Source organism: Hyla sarda, chromosome 5 (assembly GCF_029499605.1).
Source record: "Hyla sarda isolate aHylSar1 chromosome 5, aHylSar1.hap1, whole genome shotgun sequence".
NCBI classification, from domain to species: domain Eukaryota; kingdom Metazoa; phylum Chordata; class Amphibia; order Anura; family Hylidae; genus Hyla; species Hyla sarda.
In genome coordinates this window covers 287,251,196-287,267,589 of record NC_079193.1, presented here as the reverse complement: position 1 = coordinate 287,267,589, position 16,394 = coordinate 287,251,196, and the positions used below count along the sequence as shown (strand labels likewise).

Genomic DNA, 16,394 nt, shown 5'->3' with positions numbered 1-16,394 from the left:
TACTCCTTTGTGGTCTATTCACACGTACAGTATTCTCCGCAGATTTGATGCACACAATTTTCTGCTGCAGATTTCAATGTAAACTAAATGACTGAACACAGCTTCAAATCCTGCACATCAAATCTGCGCAGAATACTGTACGTGTGAATAGACCCTTAAGGCTCTGTTTGTGATACATATTTGATAAATAAATGTTGATGTATATCGTCTTGCAACACAATACGGTAACCCTGACATACTATTCTATTCTACTTTATTCTATGCTGTAGTTTTTGCGGATATCTGACTTTTTGATCACTTTTTATAAAAAAAATTCTGGGACATGATGTGTGACCAAAATCAGCAATTTAGGCATTTGGAATTTTTTTTTGCATCTACATCTTTATTGTGCAGCATCAGGAACATGGTTTACGTAGATCTGTTTAATGCTATTGCATTACATTGATCTATGCTTTCGGCGCACGATTGCTTAGGGCTGCCAATCAACAATCTACCGAGGACCAGGAAGAACGGGTGAGTCCCTATTCTTTCTCTGCAACCCATCTGCAGCCTGCGATTACACTAGACACCAGGGATAGCCAGCATTTAATCAGCATTCCGATGTCTGTCATTACCAGAAGATGTCAGCTGCTGATAGCAGCGGGGATCTGCCAGTTATGATGCAAAATCTCATCTACTGGCCCACATCATATTCTCTTACCTGACCTATGATGTTGGGCTACGTCATAGGTCGGGAAGGGGTTAACTAACGATTTACGAGTGTCAAGGTCCCTTTTATGCAAGGCTCTTATCCAGGTAACACTTGTTAAGCACATACTGGCTTGAAGATACAGGCTCCTTCATGCTGATGTGAAATTAAAATATTTATAATAGTTAATACAATCTATGTTCCATGTTTAAAAAAAAATATTTTTTGTTTGTGTTCTTAACTTATAATGTTAGTATTTCTTCTATTACAGTGGGCTAATGCCTTGGTAAAAGATGGAAAATGTCTCTATGAAAACGAGAAGGCAAAAAGGGAAACTTTTGGGAAAATCTTTAGTAAGTATTGTAATATATATATATATATATATATATATATATATATATATATATATGTATATGTGTGTGTGTGTGTGTGTGTATATGTATCCTACTCATCCTAGGATTTATTATTCCAAGCTTACATCTGATACATCTTAAACCAAAGCTATGGAGGTGAAGTCATAATTTTCATATATATATACACGTATATACATTTATTTTTTATATTGTAGAATACAGTTCTTTTTAAAGGTTAAGAAACGCCTGATGCATCTGTTATACATAAGCCATATATTTAGCAGTAGTCAGAAAGTAGAAAGATAGAGCAGTGGGACATTTGTCTTACTAATTCCACAGCTCTGATTTAGACCATAACAATTGTCATGATAAAATAGCAAAATAATTTCCATTGTGCGTTATATTCAGATCTCTCCCCACCCTCCATGGTATTGTGAGGACTCCCTAGAGAGTTTCATCTTTATCCTAATAGAAAGCAGGCAGCTCAAAAAGTTGACAATGAAAGTAATTATTTAACTGTGCCTGGTCCTGTTACTGTAAATGAATCCACATTGTGGATTTCATCACTGAAAGACTACACAGCCCTGGTTCCATGTCTTTTCCTCATCCACACATACATTTAAAATTCTAGATAATTTTTATAGTACAGAACATCAAGAACCTGTGTGGTTCTAGGTTGTCGGAACAATTTAGTATACAATTAAGCTTTTTGGTGAAAAACATATTGGCTCTCATTTACTAAGAGTGGATTGTAGGTTTCCTTGTGGGTTTTAATTCCCTACAATTTATTTTCCACGGTATTTACTAAGGTTTTCCTACATTTTCCACTTTCCCTACACTTTGCTTTTTTTTTTACACATGCTCTGATCTATCTGGTTTTCCTCAGCTCAAATCTACCACATTTAATGTGGAAATATGTTGGGTTTTTGTGAAAATGTCGGGAACACGCCCCTTTTCAGGGAGACCATGCCCCCTTTTCCTGGCAGCCACGCCCCTTTTTGGGGTTTTCTTAGCAAAATGGAGAGTTAGTCAGGGTTTTTTCAATTTTGGCGCAAAATCTGGCGCAGACAGAATTTATGGCACAATGTGACAGTCTCTGGCGCAATGCAACAGAATCTGGCGCGCAACCTGACAAAACATGTCGGATTTGCAATAGTAAAGGAGGGTCAATGTCTGCTTTCTTCCCTGAACAAGAAAATCTATTTAGAACAGTTGAAGATGGGCTAATAAAATGTGATGAATGAAAGGGGTTTTTCAAGGCTAATAGGATTGATGGCCTATTCTCAGTGGACGAGAACTTTGCTGCTGTAGCCATTCTTTGCCACTACACAGTGAATAGTCAACTGCTTCCAGTGTATTCACTGTGTAACGCAGGCTAAAAAGATGTGTCAGGTGTCAGCAACTGATGGCTTATCCTAAGGATAGACCATCAGTTATGTTAGCCTGGAAAATCTCTTTAACTTGGTCACTTAGGAGAGTAAGCCCTCTAGTCTTTAAAGAGTACCTGTCACCAAACTAAACTTTTAATATATTGTCCCTTATGTAATTATAAGACACTTTGCTATTTAATTTGCTGTTAAAATTCTCAACCTTTTGGTGGCTCTGTTCTGTTCCTTGCCACTAGTCAAACAGTTAGTTTGGTCTCCCCCAGGCCTGGCAGGAGACCAAACTCAGGAAGTGCGTGCTGGGCATGGTGATTCACAGCTTTCGCAGGCTTCAGTGATGTCGCGTCTGCTGGGGAACGCCCACTTTCTCAGACAATGTGAGCAAGGGGAAAGATATGATACACAGCTTTTTAAAGCTTGGAAATATAAGGGCAGGAGTGGTGTTAGGAGTAGTTAGGAAATATATTCTCAGTTAGTTTAGAAGATATGGTTTGATGACGGGTACTAACTTTATTACCGTATATCCCGGCGTATAATACGACTTTTTAACCCCAAATTTTCTTCTGAAAAGTCAGGGGTCGTTTTATATGCCGGGTATTGAGGTCCGGGATAGGAAAACTTCTGATTATCTGCCCGGGCCGGCTCCCGTGTGTGGCTGCAGGCGGGGGCCGGCCAGAGCAAGTAAAAACTAATACTGTATACTAAAAACCAGGGGGCCTCCAGCTGTTGTGAAACTACAACTCCCAGCACGGCAAAGGCTGTCCGGGCATGCTGGGAGTTGCAGTTTTATAACAGCTGGTTTTTAGTATACAGTATTAGTTTTTAGCTGCTCTGGCCGGTCCCCGCCTGCAGCCACACACGGGAGCCAGCCCGGGCAGATAATCACAGGTATTCCTATGCCGGACATCCATGTGTCCCGAAAAATCTTTTCGGGACATAAGGATGTCCGCCGGTCACTTACCATTCCCCGGCGTCCTCCTGCGGTCCGGTCCTCCGTCTCTATGGTTGTACGCACGGGACGTCAGTGACGTCACGTTCCTACAACCATAGAGGCAGAGAAGCGCAGGACCAGGAGGACCGCAGGAGGAGCTGCCAATCTAATGTGGGGGGAGCGGCCTACTATTGTGGGGGAACTGCTGACCTAATGTGGGGGGAGCTGCCTACAAATGTGGGGGAGCTGCCTACAAATGTGGGGGGGAGCTGCCTACAAATGTGGGGGGAGCTGCCTACTATTGTGGGGGAACTGCCTACTATTGTGGGGGAAATGCTGACCTAATTTGGGGGAATTGCTTACAAATGTGGGGGGAGCTGCCTACTATTGTGGGGGAACTGCTGACCTAATGTGGGGGGAGCTGCCTACAAATGTGGGGGAGCTGCCTACTATTGTGGGGGAACTGCTGACCTAATGTGGGGTAACTGCTGACCTAATGTGGGGTAACTCCCGACCTATTGTGGGGGAGCTGCCTACTAATGTGGGGGAACTGCCGACCTAATGTGGGGGAACTGGCAACCTAATGTGGGGGAACTGGCAACTTAATGTGGGGGGAACTATACTGCCTACCTAATGTGGGGGGAACTATACTGCCAACCTAATGTGGGGAGAACTGTACTGCCTACCTAATGTGGGGGAACATGATGCCTACCTAATGTGGGGGGAACTACAAGGTACCGTACATCGCGGTAGGAGGGGTAGTCTTATATGGCGAGTATATCCCAAACTCTATATTTTAACTGTAAAAGTTGGGGGTCGTCTTATACGCCAAGTCGTCTTATACGCCGGTATATACATTTGTTATATTTTAAAAATAACTTGTTGGCAGTAATGTGGCCTGTAATTCCATTTTTATTCTTTCTTTTTTCTTATTTAAACAGGGAAATCCTACTTAAGAAATCGTCTCTTCAGAGGACTTGACTCTTGGCCTTCATCTTTCTGTGTATGTATAACTTTATGACTCCTTAATTCTTCTTTTGTTTCGCATTTGTCATTCTTTTAACTTTTTGAGGCATTTGACTTACACTTTTGACTTAGTTTGTGGAAAAATATTTTAACCTTTTTTTTTTTTTTTCCCAGACCATCGGCGCCTTCATGACATGAGTTTGCATGATAGATGCCAACCACTGGCAGATACCTGTTGAAAGGTTGATCTGTCTGTCATGTTAGATTTATTTTGGGGTTTGTCAGGTGTTTTTAACTAAATAGTTCTATAGGCCGAATTACCAGGTCTGCGTACTATAAGTGGAAGCACAGGCCTAGCCATAGTAGTGATCAAATGGAGATTTGTTATTTTAACTCCTGGCATTGTTGTTCAGTACATGTACATAGGGAATTCAGATGGCTTTCTCAGTGACTTGTTGTTAATTATTTCCTGTGAAGATAGTCACCTCAAAAATACAGCAGATTAAATATTAAATAAATATCTGCATTTAGTCGGAATCTGACACATTCATCTGTCATGAAAATGAACCATTGTTTGGAAATAAAGGCTTTTATTATTATAATATTAATAATAATAATTATTATTATTATTATGATTATTATTATTATTATTAATACAACAGACAAACTAGTACTCTATGGTGCATTATCTGGATCCCACATTTTTGATAATCTGCAGAAGGGGCTTCTGATGGAACCTTCAACCTGTTTTACTAGTGCTACATTAGCTACAGAGGCCCTTACACCTCTTAAAGGGGTACTCAAGTGCTCAAACATTCTGAAAATTTTGTTCAGAACGCTTGAAGCTGGAGGCCGTGAACGTGATGTCACGCCATGCCCCCTCTATTCATGTCTATGGGAGGGGGGCGTGTCGGCTGACACGCCCCCTCCCATAGACATTAATGGTGGGGGCGTGGCCGTGACATCACGACCACTGCTGCAGGAACCCGGCGTTTATTTAGAACGTCGGGTGCTGCAGGAGATGGCGAGGGGCCCAGAGCAATGGGACCCCCACGATCCTTTGAATAAGGGAATAACATGTCTAGCAGCGCAGTACCCCTTTAAGGAGCAGACTCTTGTTTACACTCCCACTATCCCAGTCCATTAGACACTTGAGTATAATAATTCTGTGATTACATATGATTTCCTTCTTCAGTCATAGAACACCAAGAGAGAAGGCTTTATCCTAGTCCAGTTAGTGACATAAACCCCTCTACTTGGACCACAAAGAGAGCTTTACATAGTATGAAATATTTTTTTTCTATTTTCTCTTGTCTAAACCTGGGTGCATCCTTTGGTCAGGTGCATCTTCCAGTGAAACAAATATCATAAGTTACAGGACAATTAGTATTTTCAGAGTAGGTTTTCCGAAGAAGAAAAGTTTATACTTTATTCCTCTTTCTTTACGTTTGGATTATTCTACTGTGTGAAAAAAAATTGAGGCCATATGTGCATCATAAAAAAAAACTATTTTACAATGTTTAATGCAGTGTTTGCTCTATTATATAGAACTGTTTTTAACTTTTTCGATTTAGACACGAAAGCCGCGAAGGTTTGATAGTGAGCTTCCAGATATCTCTTTGAACGACCTGCAGTTTTTACAGTCGCTTTGTCCTCCAGAAGTCCAACTTTTCCTCAGGTATTGTCTTAAATATTATTTTAGCCCCCACAACTTTTTACATTTAAATGTTCTGGCTTAAAGATGATGTCTGCAGATGAAGTTGGATTCAAATGAAGGAAAATTCTTTATTCATACTTAAAAGAAACAGAATATTGCATTCAAGTCTTTAATTAAATGTATCTGTGTGAAAATAATGATTTTTTTCGTACTGTAAAGATTGGTGTGTAAAGCGTTCCTATCCTTTACAAATCACCAAAAGTAGTTCAGCTAAAACTGTGTGTGTCTTTGTTATTTTTTGTTTTTGTATTTATTTAAATTTTTTTATTAGTATGCCTTTTCCGAGAATGGTGGATAAATACTTTGTGTAATGTGCTCCGGATTGCTACATGTGTGGGGCATCCACTGTTCGTTGGTCTGTCGCATCCTTACTGTGTTTTGATTTGTTTTTGGGTGTTTATGATGCAGAAAAAATGGAATCTCTTAGCCTTGCCAGTGTATGTGTGTCTTGCCTAATTGGATACATGACCCACCTGCCTGACTAGGCTCAGAGAAGGAAAGCAAGGCTTACACCGCCCTTGGGGCAGAACAATCACTTTGCTCTCCATATAAAAGATTCATTTGTACATGTACAACTTGAATGACTAAGGTCTGTTGGTGATGCCCGTAATGCATCACCGTTTGTCCATACTGACTGTGTTCCGAGGTTTTAATCAATAAAGTGCAACTTTTGGCAAGGAGTTGGCGCTGGACATTTTCTTTTGCTTGCTGATATTACGTTGGTGGAGTCTGCACCAGTCCGTGCACAACAGGACAATGGTGGTGATCTTGGACTTTGCACCTCTTTTACATTTTCCTCTATGTATGCTTGCTGAATAAGTGGCCTTTTCTTGGTGTGATGCTGGTGTCGTGTTCAGCTTATCAGATGTCTCCTTCCTCCTTCCTTTCCTCTTTTTTTAGTATGCGGTACACTCTCCACTTTTTGTATGATTTTCAGTGTTAGGGTAGGGTCACACATAACGGATCCGTAGCGTATTTTACGCTGTGGATCTGCTGGTAACCCGACCCATAGTGTGCCTCCAGCTGTTGCCACCCCACCTCGCCCCACATTGCCCCAGCTCCTTGTCTGTTCGCAGCGGCAATCCACCATTCTTAGAAACCACACAGGGGCCTATGAGTCGCGCTCGGCGACTCGCAGGCCCCTGTGTGACTGGTCAGAGCTGCAACAGCTGGAAGCACACTATGGCGACTCGCAGGCCCGTCGGGTCACCAGCGGAATTGCAGCATAAAATACGCTGCAGATCCGTTAAATGTGACCCTACCCTTATTGGGGTACATTCACACGTACTATATCCACTGCAGATTTGCTGCTGTGCATTTATTTATAAAGCATCAAATCTGCAGAAGCAAATGTGCCTCAGATATGGTGTGTGTGAATGGACCCTTGAATTTTGAAGATTCCGTTTGTTGTCAAATAGTGCATGCCACAGTTTTTGATCAGGCAAAAAAAATGACTACAAACTGAGTTGATTCAAGCTGAGATGAACTGATGATAGAAATGACCTATTGAAATCAATGGGATCAATTCATGTTAGTTCATCTCTTTACCAGATGACATGAATGGAACACAGAAATGCTAATGTGAAACTAGCGGTAGAGTAATTTTGGGGGGACTAGTAAAGTTTCTAGACATTAAGTCAGGAAAATCATTTTCTTTTAAATAGAAAGTGTAGACTTGCACTGTCATCATCCATGTGGAGTCGCTGCTTTATGGATTCAGACACTTTTTATGGGATTGTTTTTTTGCTAGGCTTTGTTGCAGTTAAAGGTGTATTCCAGCAAAAAAAATACTTTTTTTTTTTTATATATCAACTGGCTCCAGAAAGTTAAACAGATTTGTAAATTATCTTAATCCTTCCAATTATTATCAGCTGCTGAAGTTGAGTTGTTCTTTTCTCTCTGGCAACAGTGCTCTCTGCTGACATCTCTCCTTGTCTCTGGAACTGCACAGAGTAGAAGAGGTTTACTATGGGGATTTGCTTCTACTCTGGACCGTTCCCGACACAGGTGTCATCAGAGAGCACTTAGAAAGAAAATAACATCTCAACTTCAGCAGCTCTTAAGTATTGAAAGGATTAATATTTTTTAATAGCAGTAATTTACAAATCTGTTTAACTTTCTGGAGCCAGTTGATATATATATAAAAAAAAAGTTTTTTTCCTGCATAACCCCTTTAATTTCATTCCCAGATAGGCTATTGAGGGCCTAGACTGTCACATGGCCAAAAAACTTCATGTTCTTGTTAAGATAAAAGCAGTTGCGACCACAACCATGACCATTCATATACTGTATTAATGCACATGGCTGATCATGGTAACAATTACCACTGATCTCATTGGAATGTGAGCATAAGACTCTCTCTCTACAGAGAACTGATTAACTTTTTTTTTCCTCCACTAAAATCCTGCGAAGTAATGTCTAACATCTAACGGAATCCCGATGGACCCCATTTAAAGTGAATGGGACCTGACGGGATTAGTTGGTGCCCAGTGTCACAACCTCCTTCCAGCCAGGTTATCAGTATGGCTAAAGGAGCTCTGTAGCACTGATGGGAAAGAAGCCTGGAAACTATAAACAGTACAATAACAACATTTTGAAGAACAGATATTCATTACAAGTATACTATTTGAAGCATGTAAAATTTTAACAATCAAAATAAATCATTATCTATTCACATATAAGTAAAATGCCATATAAGGTGTTTGCAATAATGTATCAATTATTGGACAAAAGACATTAATTAAACATTAAAAAGCAGTGTAGGTAAAAGAAAATAAGGGGGTAAATGGAAAAAAGGAAATGGGTAGGGTGAAAGTATCAGGCCATAGGGTAGGTTGGCTAAATGTGCTGTGATAGTAGATCATGTAGCTTTTCTTCTTTTTCAGTCCTCTATTTTCCGAATAGTCTTGTAAGTATCTCAGTCAATAGCTATCTACTGAATTTAGTGTCCATCTACTTCCTTCTTCAAGTCCTCCACTTTTTCCTGATCTTTTCCTCCCTTCTATCTAACACTAACAACTTAACTGCTATTTGAATGTGCTCTCTAAAACTTAAAAAGGTTATCATGGCAGCATGTTTTTATGCATTTGCTCATAAAGTGGAAAGTGAAAGAAAAAAGAAACATACTTACCTACCTTGCTCCTGTGCCACCACTGGTATTTCATAGCTCTGGCCCTCGCTGTGCAGCATTTTCAGGTTCAGATATGTGATATTACAGGCCAGCTTATCCAATTAGTGTCTGGGGCGGAACATCGCTGCAGATGCCGATTGGCTGCACAAACATAGCTGCCCGAATCCAGGAATGCTTCCAAGCAGGGACCAGAGCTCTATAATACCGTCAGTGCCATGGAAGTGAGGTAGGTAAGTGTGTGGTGGTGTTTTTTTTTAAATTACCCACTCTGAGCAGATGCATTAATAACATGCTGTCAGTATTACCCCTTTAACAGGAATTAGGTATTTAAAGGAAAACTGTCACTTAGTTCACCCACACTAAACCCAATACACTGGGTTATAGTGTGGGTGAACAGAAGTCCATACATGGGTCACCTACTTTTTTATGTTTTTTTGTCGCCGAGTTGTCATCCGCTAAAGTTCTGCTGTTTGCCCTTCACTTGCGCTCTGAAGGCGGGTTCCCCGCCAGCAGCCTTGCTTTGGGTCCCAGAGGAAAGGGCCTTAGCCCGCCCCCTCGTTCGCATATTCATTTTCCCCCTGAGTGCTGCGTGTCGGGAGAGCACTCTATGCAGTGAAACCGTGCATTCGCTGGTCCCTCGCTTCACCCAGAAGTCAGGAGTAGCGAGAATTCAGAAAGAGGTAGCGAGGGACCGACGCATGCGCAGTTAAACTGCACAGAGCGCTCTCCCGGCGTACAGCTTTCACGTAATCAGAACGTGGGAGAAGGGTAAAAAATTCAGCGCATGCGCTCTGCAGACAGAGCGCCACGCTCAGGGGGAAAATGAATATGCGAACGAGGGGGACGAGCTAAGGCCCCTTCCTCCGGGACCCAAAGCAAGGCTGCCGGAGTGGGCCCGCCTTCAGAGCGCAAGCGAAGGGCAAACAGCAGAAATTTAGCGGACAACAACTCGGCAACAAGAAAACATAAAAAAAGTAAGTGACCCATGTGTGGACTCCTGTTCACCCACACTATAACCCAGTGTATTGGGTTTAGTGTGGGTGAATTGGTGACAGTTTTTCTTTAAAAAAAAGTACTTTTTGAATGTATACTTCATGCTGCTTTTTGAAATACTCTGTAGTACATTTTTTATCTTCTCATCCCTTTTGACATTTCATAATGCTACAATGGTGAGTCATAAGAGCAAGCAGGTGGTGACCTGGAGGAAAATAAATCTTATTAAATGATGGTTGCATTCAAAAGCAGCACATATGATGCCTGATATTTGAAATATTGGGCAAAATAAGATGAATCTCATTTCACTCTAAAGATTTAGGATTTACGTGATTGTACATCCCTATTTCAAGTTTAATAGCTTCATCAAGTTAGAGCCCTTGGGGGTCATTGCAGTTGTCTGTTATTTATAAAGCAGAAAGGTGGTATTTAAAGTGGATCCGTCATAGAGACAAACTTATTTTTACATTAGGACATCTTTTAGATGCTATAATAATGTTAAGATAATGGGTGACTTTTCTTATAAGGGTGCAGCTGAGTTGACTATAGGGTAATTTAGATTGAAACACAGAGCAAACAACCCCTTATGGGAGTTCTGGGACCATACATACGGTTCTGTAGTTCCTAACACAAATTATGGATGCTTATGTCCTAACATATATATTTTGGCCTCATCACCAGTTTCTTGTTTATTTATAGCAAATATTTATTTATAAATTAAAATGTACTCATACTTTTTCCCTTGTATATTATTGGAAAAAGTCATAATGGGCAAGCTGCCTTAATTTAACCCCTTAAGGACAAAGCCCATTTTGCTCTGTTTTCTTTTTTCCTCTTGCCCTTTTAACATGTATAACCCTTAACTTTTCCCATCTACAGACTGATATGAGGGCTTGTGTTATTTGCACGATCAAATGTACCTGGTATTGTGTTTTATAAATTTTACCATTAAAATGAAAAGGGGGTTGAAAAGAAAACTATGATTGTCCATATTTTGGGGAGTTTTTGTTTTATGCAGTGCACTTTATATAAAACTGACATGTTCTATTCATTTGCCGGGTTAATCAATAAAAAAAAAAAAAAAAAGATTATTATTTTACAATTTTTAAGTTCCCATAGGGACTGGATTTCATTCACTGTAGATTGCCACTTTACTGATACAGCCTGGCTCTGCTGTATCATAGGAGTGATGATCCAGTGGCAGGAGGAGGATAAATGACCTACACCTGCCATTTTATCTCATTGAACTCCTGCAATCATGCTACGGGGTTCTGATGACCACCAGAAAAAACTGCACCTGTCTTTTCTTCATTTAGATGCTGTGAATGCCATTAATCATGTTGTTTAAAGGGTTTATGACTGGCAGTGGCCATATATTCTTTGCCCGTCATTAGCAGTGAGTGTCTAGCTACTCCTAGATGTTAAACTCTCCATGGTGTACAGATATGCCCTGGTGCGATAAGTCCCAGACAGCAAGGGTGAAAGGGTTTTTCCAGGGAAAGAAATGTTATGTCTACAATCTGGTCAGGATTGTATTGGATACTCACCTGCCTGATAACCACAGCTGCTCCAATGGTGCTTAGATCTCAGCTTTTCACCCCTTGCTTGTGATGCCCTAACATAAAGAAAATGCCTGCTGAGCCAAAAAGAAGTAACCAATTAGAGTTGAACTGTAAGAACCCAGGCACTTTAAGAACAGCAACAGCGAGAGATTGGGCAGGTGAGTATCCTTTATTTTTAAGTCACCTGAACAACTTCTTATATTTCCAGACACTTCCTCTGTTCACTTCTGTTCTGCAATAAAAAGACTGTTCTGTCTCTAACTGTGTGTGTTTTATTCTATACATTATGTTAAAAAATAAATGAAAAAAAAAAAAAAAACTTGAACCACTATTGTATTTAACATTTTACATTTGTGTTTTTTCTTTTAGGGTCCCCTTACTTTGTGATTTTGAACCTCTACACCAGCATGTACGTGCTCTACATAACTTGGTAAAAGCTGCACAAAGTTTGGATGAAATGTCACAGACCATTACAGATCTGTTAAATGAACAAAAGGTATAGCATTTCTAGAAATTGTGCTTACTGGCATTAGGAAACATTTTTTCCTAAGTGAAACTTGACTGAATAATCGCAATTTTATATTGCAATTATATATATATATATATATATATATATATATATATATATATATATATAGTTTAATGAGATACTGACTACTCTCTAATCCCTGCTTTTCATTTTTAGGCGTCTAATGGACAGCTTTCCCCCCAATCTGTAACAACACCAAGGATTGAAAATGCAACCGAAATTACAACTACTACCTCATCCAAGTCTCCTTCATCGCTTAGTCTTCAGGGTCCCATTTGTCCTTCTGTTGCCATTCCAGGACCTTTAGAAGAACTATCTCCAGATAGCATTGATGCTCATACCTTTGACTTTGAAACAATTCCGCATCCAAATATTGAACAGGCTATTAAACAGGGTTCTTTGGATTTAGACTCACTAGCAGATAGTCCAGAATCAGATTTTATGTCTGCAGTCAATGAGTTTGTTATAGAGGAGAATCCTGTCTCTCCCAATATTAGTGATACACAGAGTCCAGAAATGATGGTAGAGTCTCTATATTCCTCTGTTATAAATGCAATCGACAGTAGACGTATGCAGGACACAAAGACAAAAGCAAAAGATGACAGCATTGAAAATGCCTCCTTGAAAACTTGTCTCGAGAAGTGTAAAATGGTTGCCCAGCATTCACAAGCTAATTTGAGGCATGTCAAAGAAGAGCTTTGCCATTTGAGAAAACATGTGCAAAGTGAGCAGGCTGAATTTGCAAATGCTATTAAAACAGTTTCGGCTGATATTCTAAATATGATTGAACACACCAAGGTTTCTCTTGAAACTGCCTTAAAAGTAAAGCATTTAGAGGAATTGCAGCTTTTAGAAGAATCCTACGAGAAACGACTCCACCAAACGGAGCAAGTGAATGAGAAAACCATTGCCAAGTTAAAACTTGACATTACAGGCCTAAATGATGATATGCGGAGTAAAGATAATGAATTTGCTGCAATCAGAAGGGAAAATGAAACCTTTCTTTGTTTACAGAGTGAAAAGGATGAAAAAGTTATCCGCCTTGAAAGTGCCATGAGGGAGCAGACGTGTGAAATTCAGAGGCTTAAACAGTCTCGGGAAGCAGCACTAGAAGATATTCAGAAGCTTCATGCCGAAAACGAAGAAAAACTTCGGCTACTTAAGGAGGAATTTCAAATTTTAGAGCAAAAACATTTAAGAGAGTTAGAAGAAAATTTAAAGCTCAGGCATGCACAAGAACTTGAAGATATAATATTAGAACATAAGAGTAGTCTAGAAAAGATAAAGAATGAAAATAAGCTCAAGATTGACCAGTTGCAGGAATCTTCCACAGCTACTGCTCATGAGAAGGAATCCCAGTTGCAGGTATTAAATAGTAGACTTTCTGAACTCTCTGACATTCAATGTAAATTGGAGGTTGAATTGGCGCTTAAAGAGGGAGAAATAGAGGAAATGAAGCTACTCTTGGAGGAAAGTAAAACGCAACAACAGGATGACTTAAAATGTCAACTTGATGAAAAGACAGAAGCCCTAAAGAAGGAGATTGAAAACCTAAAAAGCCTAATACAAAAGCAGAAAGAAGAACACGAGCTCGGACTTGCCCAACTTAAAACATTATTGACAACTGAAAAAAATCAGTGTATTTCAGAGCTTTTAGAAAGGCACGAAGCTGAAAAATGTTCGTTGCAAAGAGACATTAGCCATGTGACATTTGTCCATCGAAAAGCTCTAGAAACAGAGTGTAAGCTTCTAGAAGAGATAAGTGTCCTACGTAGCCAATTGGATAGTAGTTTAAAAGCACTCGAAAAGCAAAGTGAAGAACACGAGAGGTCTATAAAGGAGCAGAAGGACATTTATGAAGCTTCTGTTTGGAAACTTGAGGAAGAGCGAGATCAAATTTTGACCACTCAGAAGCTAGAGAGAGAATCACTTGCACAAAAGGGTCCTTCTGAGAAGGAGGAATGTGCACACCTTTCTCTTAAAGACTTAGATGTACACAGACATACTGTTGAAAAAGAACTTTTAGAAAAAATTCAACTCCTTGAGCAGGAGTTAAATAAGAGGTAGGAAGAGATCTTAATTTTTATTCCCACCCTGTGAAAAACATCAATTTTGTATTTATATTCTGAGTGATAATCTAAAACGTTTACCAGTAAGTTGCAAGTTCTTTAAATCCATAAATTGTGATTTGCACGGTTAACATTTATTTATTTATTTATTTAATTTATTTTTGGCCACAAATGGCTTATATGTCTGGACCTGATATCTGATAAATGGTCTGTTTTGAGGAACAAAGCTGTGGAATACTGCCTCAAAATTTTTTTACAGATGGCACCAGAGCAAAATGTTATAAATTACGTGAGACTTTACCATTCAGGCATTATTTGGCTAGTTTTTGCATTCAGATATTTCTTTCTGAAGTTCTAAAGAAATGAAATGTGGAGAAAGATGTTGAAGAACCCATTCAGTGCACCACCCACTAAGTTATTTTTTATTTTGCTACTATGACCTCTGTTTTTATGCTCTCTGATTTAAGCTTAATCTATTTCTTTATTTTATCATTTCTTTGCATCCTGTAATAATTCACCACTTCATATTAGCTAATATTAGTAAATTGCATCATCAACATTCTGTTACAGAAATAGAAGAGAATTTCACTGTCATTAACCTCTTAGGAAAAAACACAGGGAGTTGGCTTCTACTCTAGTAAATTAAAGGGTTTGGATTTTTTTTAGCACCTTTATTACAGAATTACTCATATACTGAGGTTTCACGGTGGCCCTGTTATGTATAATTATGTCGTTCCACCCTCCCCGGATCCCCTGTGGCCGTATTCCAGCTGGACAGCTGCCCCTGTCCATAAGATGGCTTCCTGTGTAGAAGCATGTGATGATATAGTCACTTTGCACTACTTGCTTGTGGCCAGTGTACTGATATGGAGGAAGCAAGTGACATTCATGTCACATTCTCCTATGTAGGCAACCATCTTATGTATGGGGAGAGCTGTCTTACCGACACAGGGCATAGGAGATCGGGGTTGGGGAACATAGCTGCATAAGTATACAGATCAAGGCTCCAGTGACACCTCAGTATATCAGTAAGCCTCTCATTTTAATCGTTTGTACAGTTTGCCATAAAGTTGCTAAAAGGTGATCAACCCCTTTAAAGGGGTACTCCGCCCCTAGACATCTTATCCCCTACCCAAAAGATAGGAGATAAGTTGTCTGATCGCGGGGGTCCCGCCACTGGGGACCCCCGGAATCTTGGCTGCAGCACCCCGCTGTCATTACTGAACAGAGCAAACTCGCTCTGTGTGCAATGACTGGCAATACAGGGGGCCGGAGCATCCTGCCGTCACGACCCCGCCCCTTGTGACGTCACAGCACACCCCCTTAATGCAAGTCTATGGGAGGGAGCGTGACATCACGATGCTCCGGCCCCTGTATTGCCCGTCATTACGCACAGAGCGGGCTTGCTCTGTGCAGTACTTACAGCGGGGTTCTGCAGCCAAGATCCTGGGGGTCCACAGCGGCGGGACCCCCACGATCAGACAGGGGTGGAGTCTAGGGGTGGAGTACCCCTTTAAGGCTGGTGTCACAGCTTTTTTTTATAAATATGTTTTTTTTTTTTTCTTTTTACATAACAAAAAAGGACTTCTTATTGCTTGGTCAGTTTCTGGCTTTGGTTCAGAAAACAGCATCAGTTTTCCAAAAAATGCCGTAAAGGGGTATTCTGGTGGAAAACATTTTTTTTAATCTACTGTGCCAGAAAGGTAAAAATGTTAATCCTTCCAATACTTATCAGTTGTTGTATGCTCCAAAGAAAATTATTTTCTTTTTGAATTACTTTTCTGTCTGACCACAGTGCTCTCTGCTGACACCTCTGTCCATGTCGGGAATTGTCCAGAGCAGGAGAGGTTTGCTATGGTTATTTGCTCCTACTCTGGACAGTGCTTGACCATAGGGGACCGGATGACCCCACAATGTGTATAAATTTACAAAATGTAATTGTCTTCAGTTTTGGTCATGTGAAGGAACCACATGGTCACAAATCCATATAAAAGTTTTTACATATGTGATTATCACATGACCAGGTTCTTCTCTGAAAGTGTAAAGTAAGTTTTCATTAAGTGACAAGTTA

General features: G+C 40.1%; 1 protein-coding gene across 3 annotated transcripts in view; it reads left to right on the top strand.

The window, feature by feature from the left end:
- RB1CC1 (RB1 inducible coiled-coil 1) overlaps positions 1-16,394 on the top strand; it is a 153,615-nt gene that overhangs the window by 83,505 nt on the left and 53,716 nt on the right. For all 3 annotated transcript variants that reach the window (XM_056521914.1, XM_056521912.1, XM_056521913.1), the window contains exons 10-14: positions 960-1,041; positions 4,299-4,360; positions 5,898-6,001; positions 12,095-12,221; positions 12,411-14,317. In XM_056521914.1, the coding sequence (XP_056377889.1) occupies positions 960-1,041; positions 4,299-4,360; positions 5,898-6,001; positions 12,095-12,221; positions 12,411-14,317 (2,282 nt within the window). The remainder of the gene's footprint in view (positions 1-959; positions 1,042-4,298; positions 4,361-5,897; positions 6,002-12,094; positions 12,222-12,410; positions 14,318-16,394) is intronic.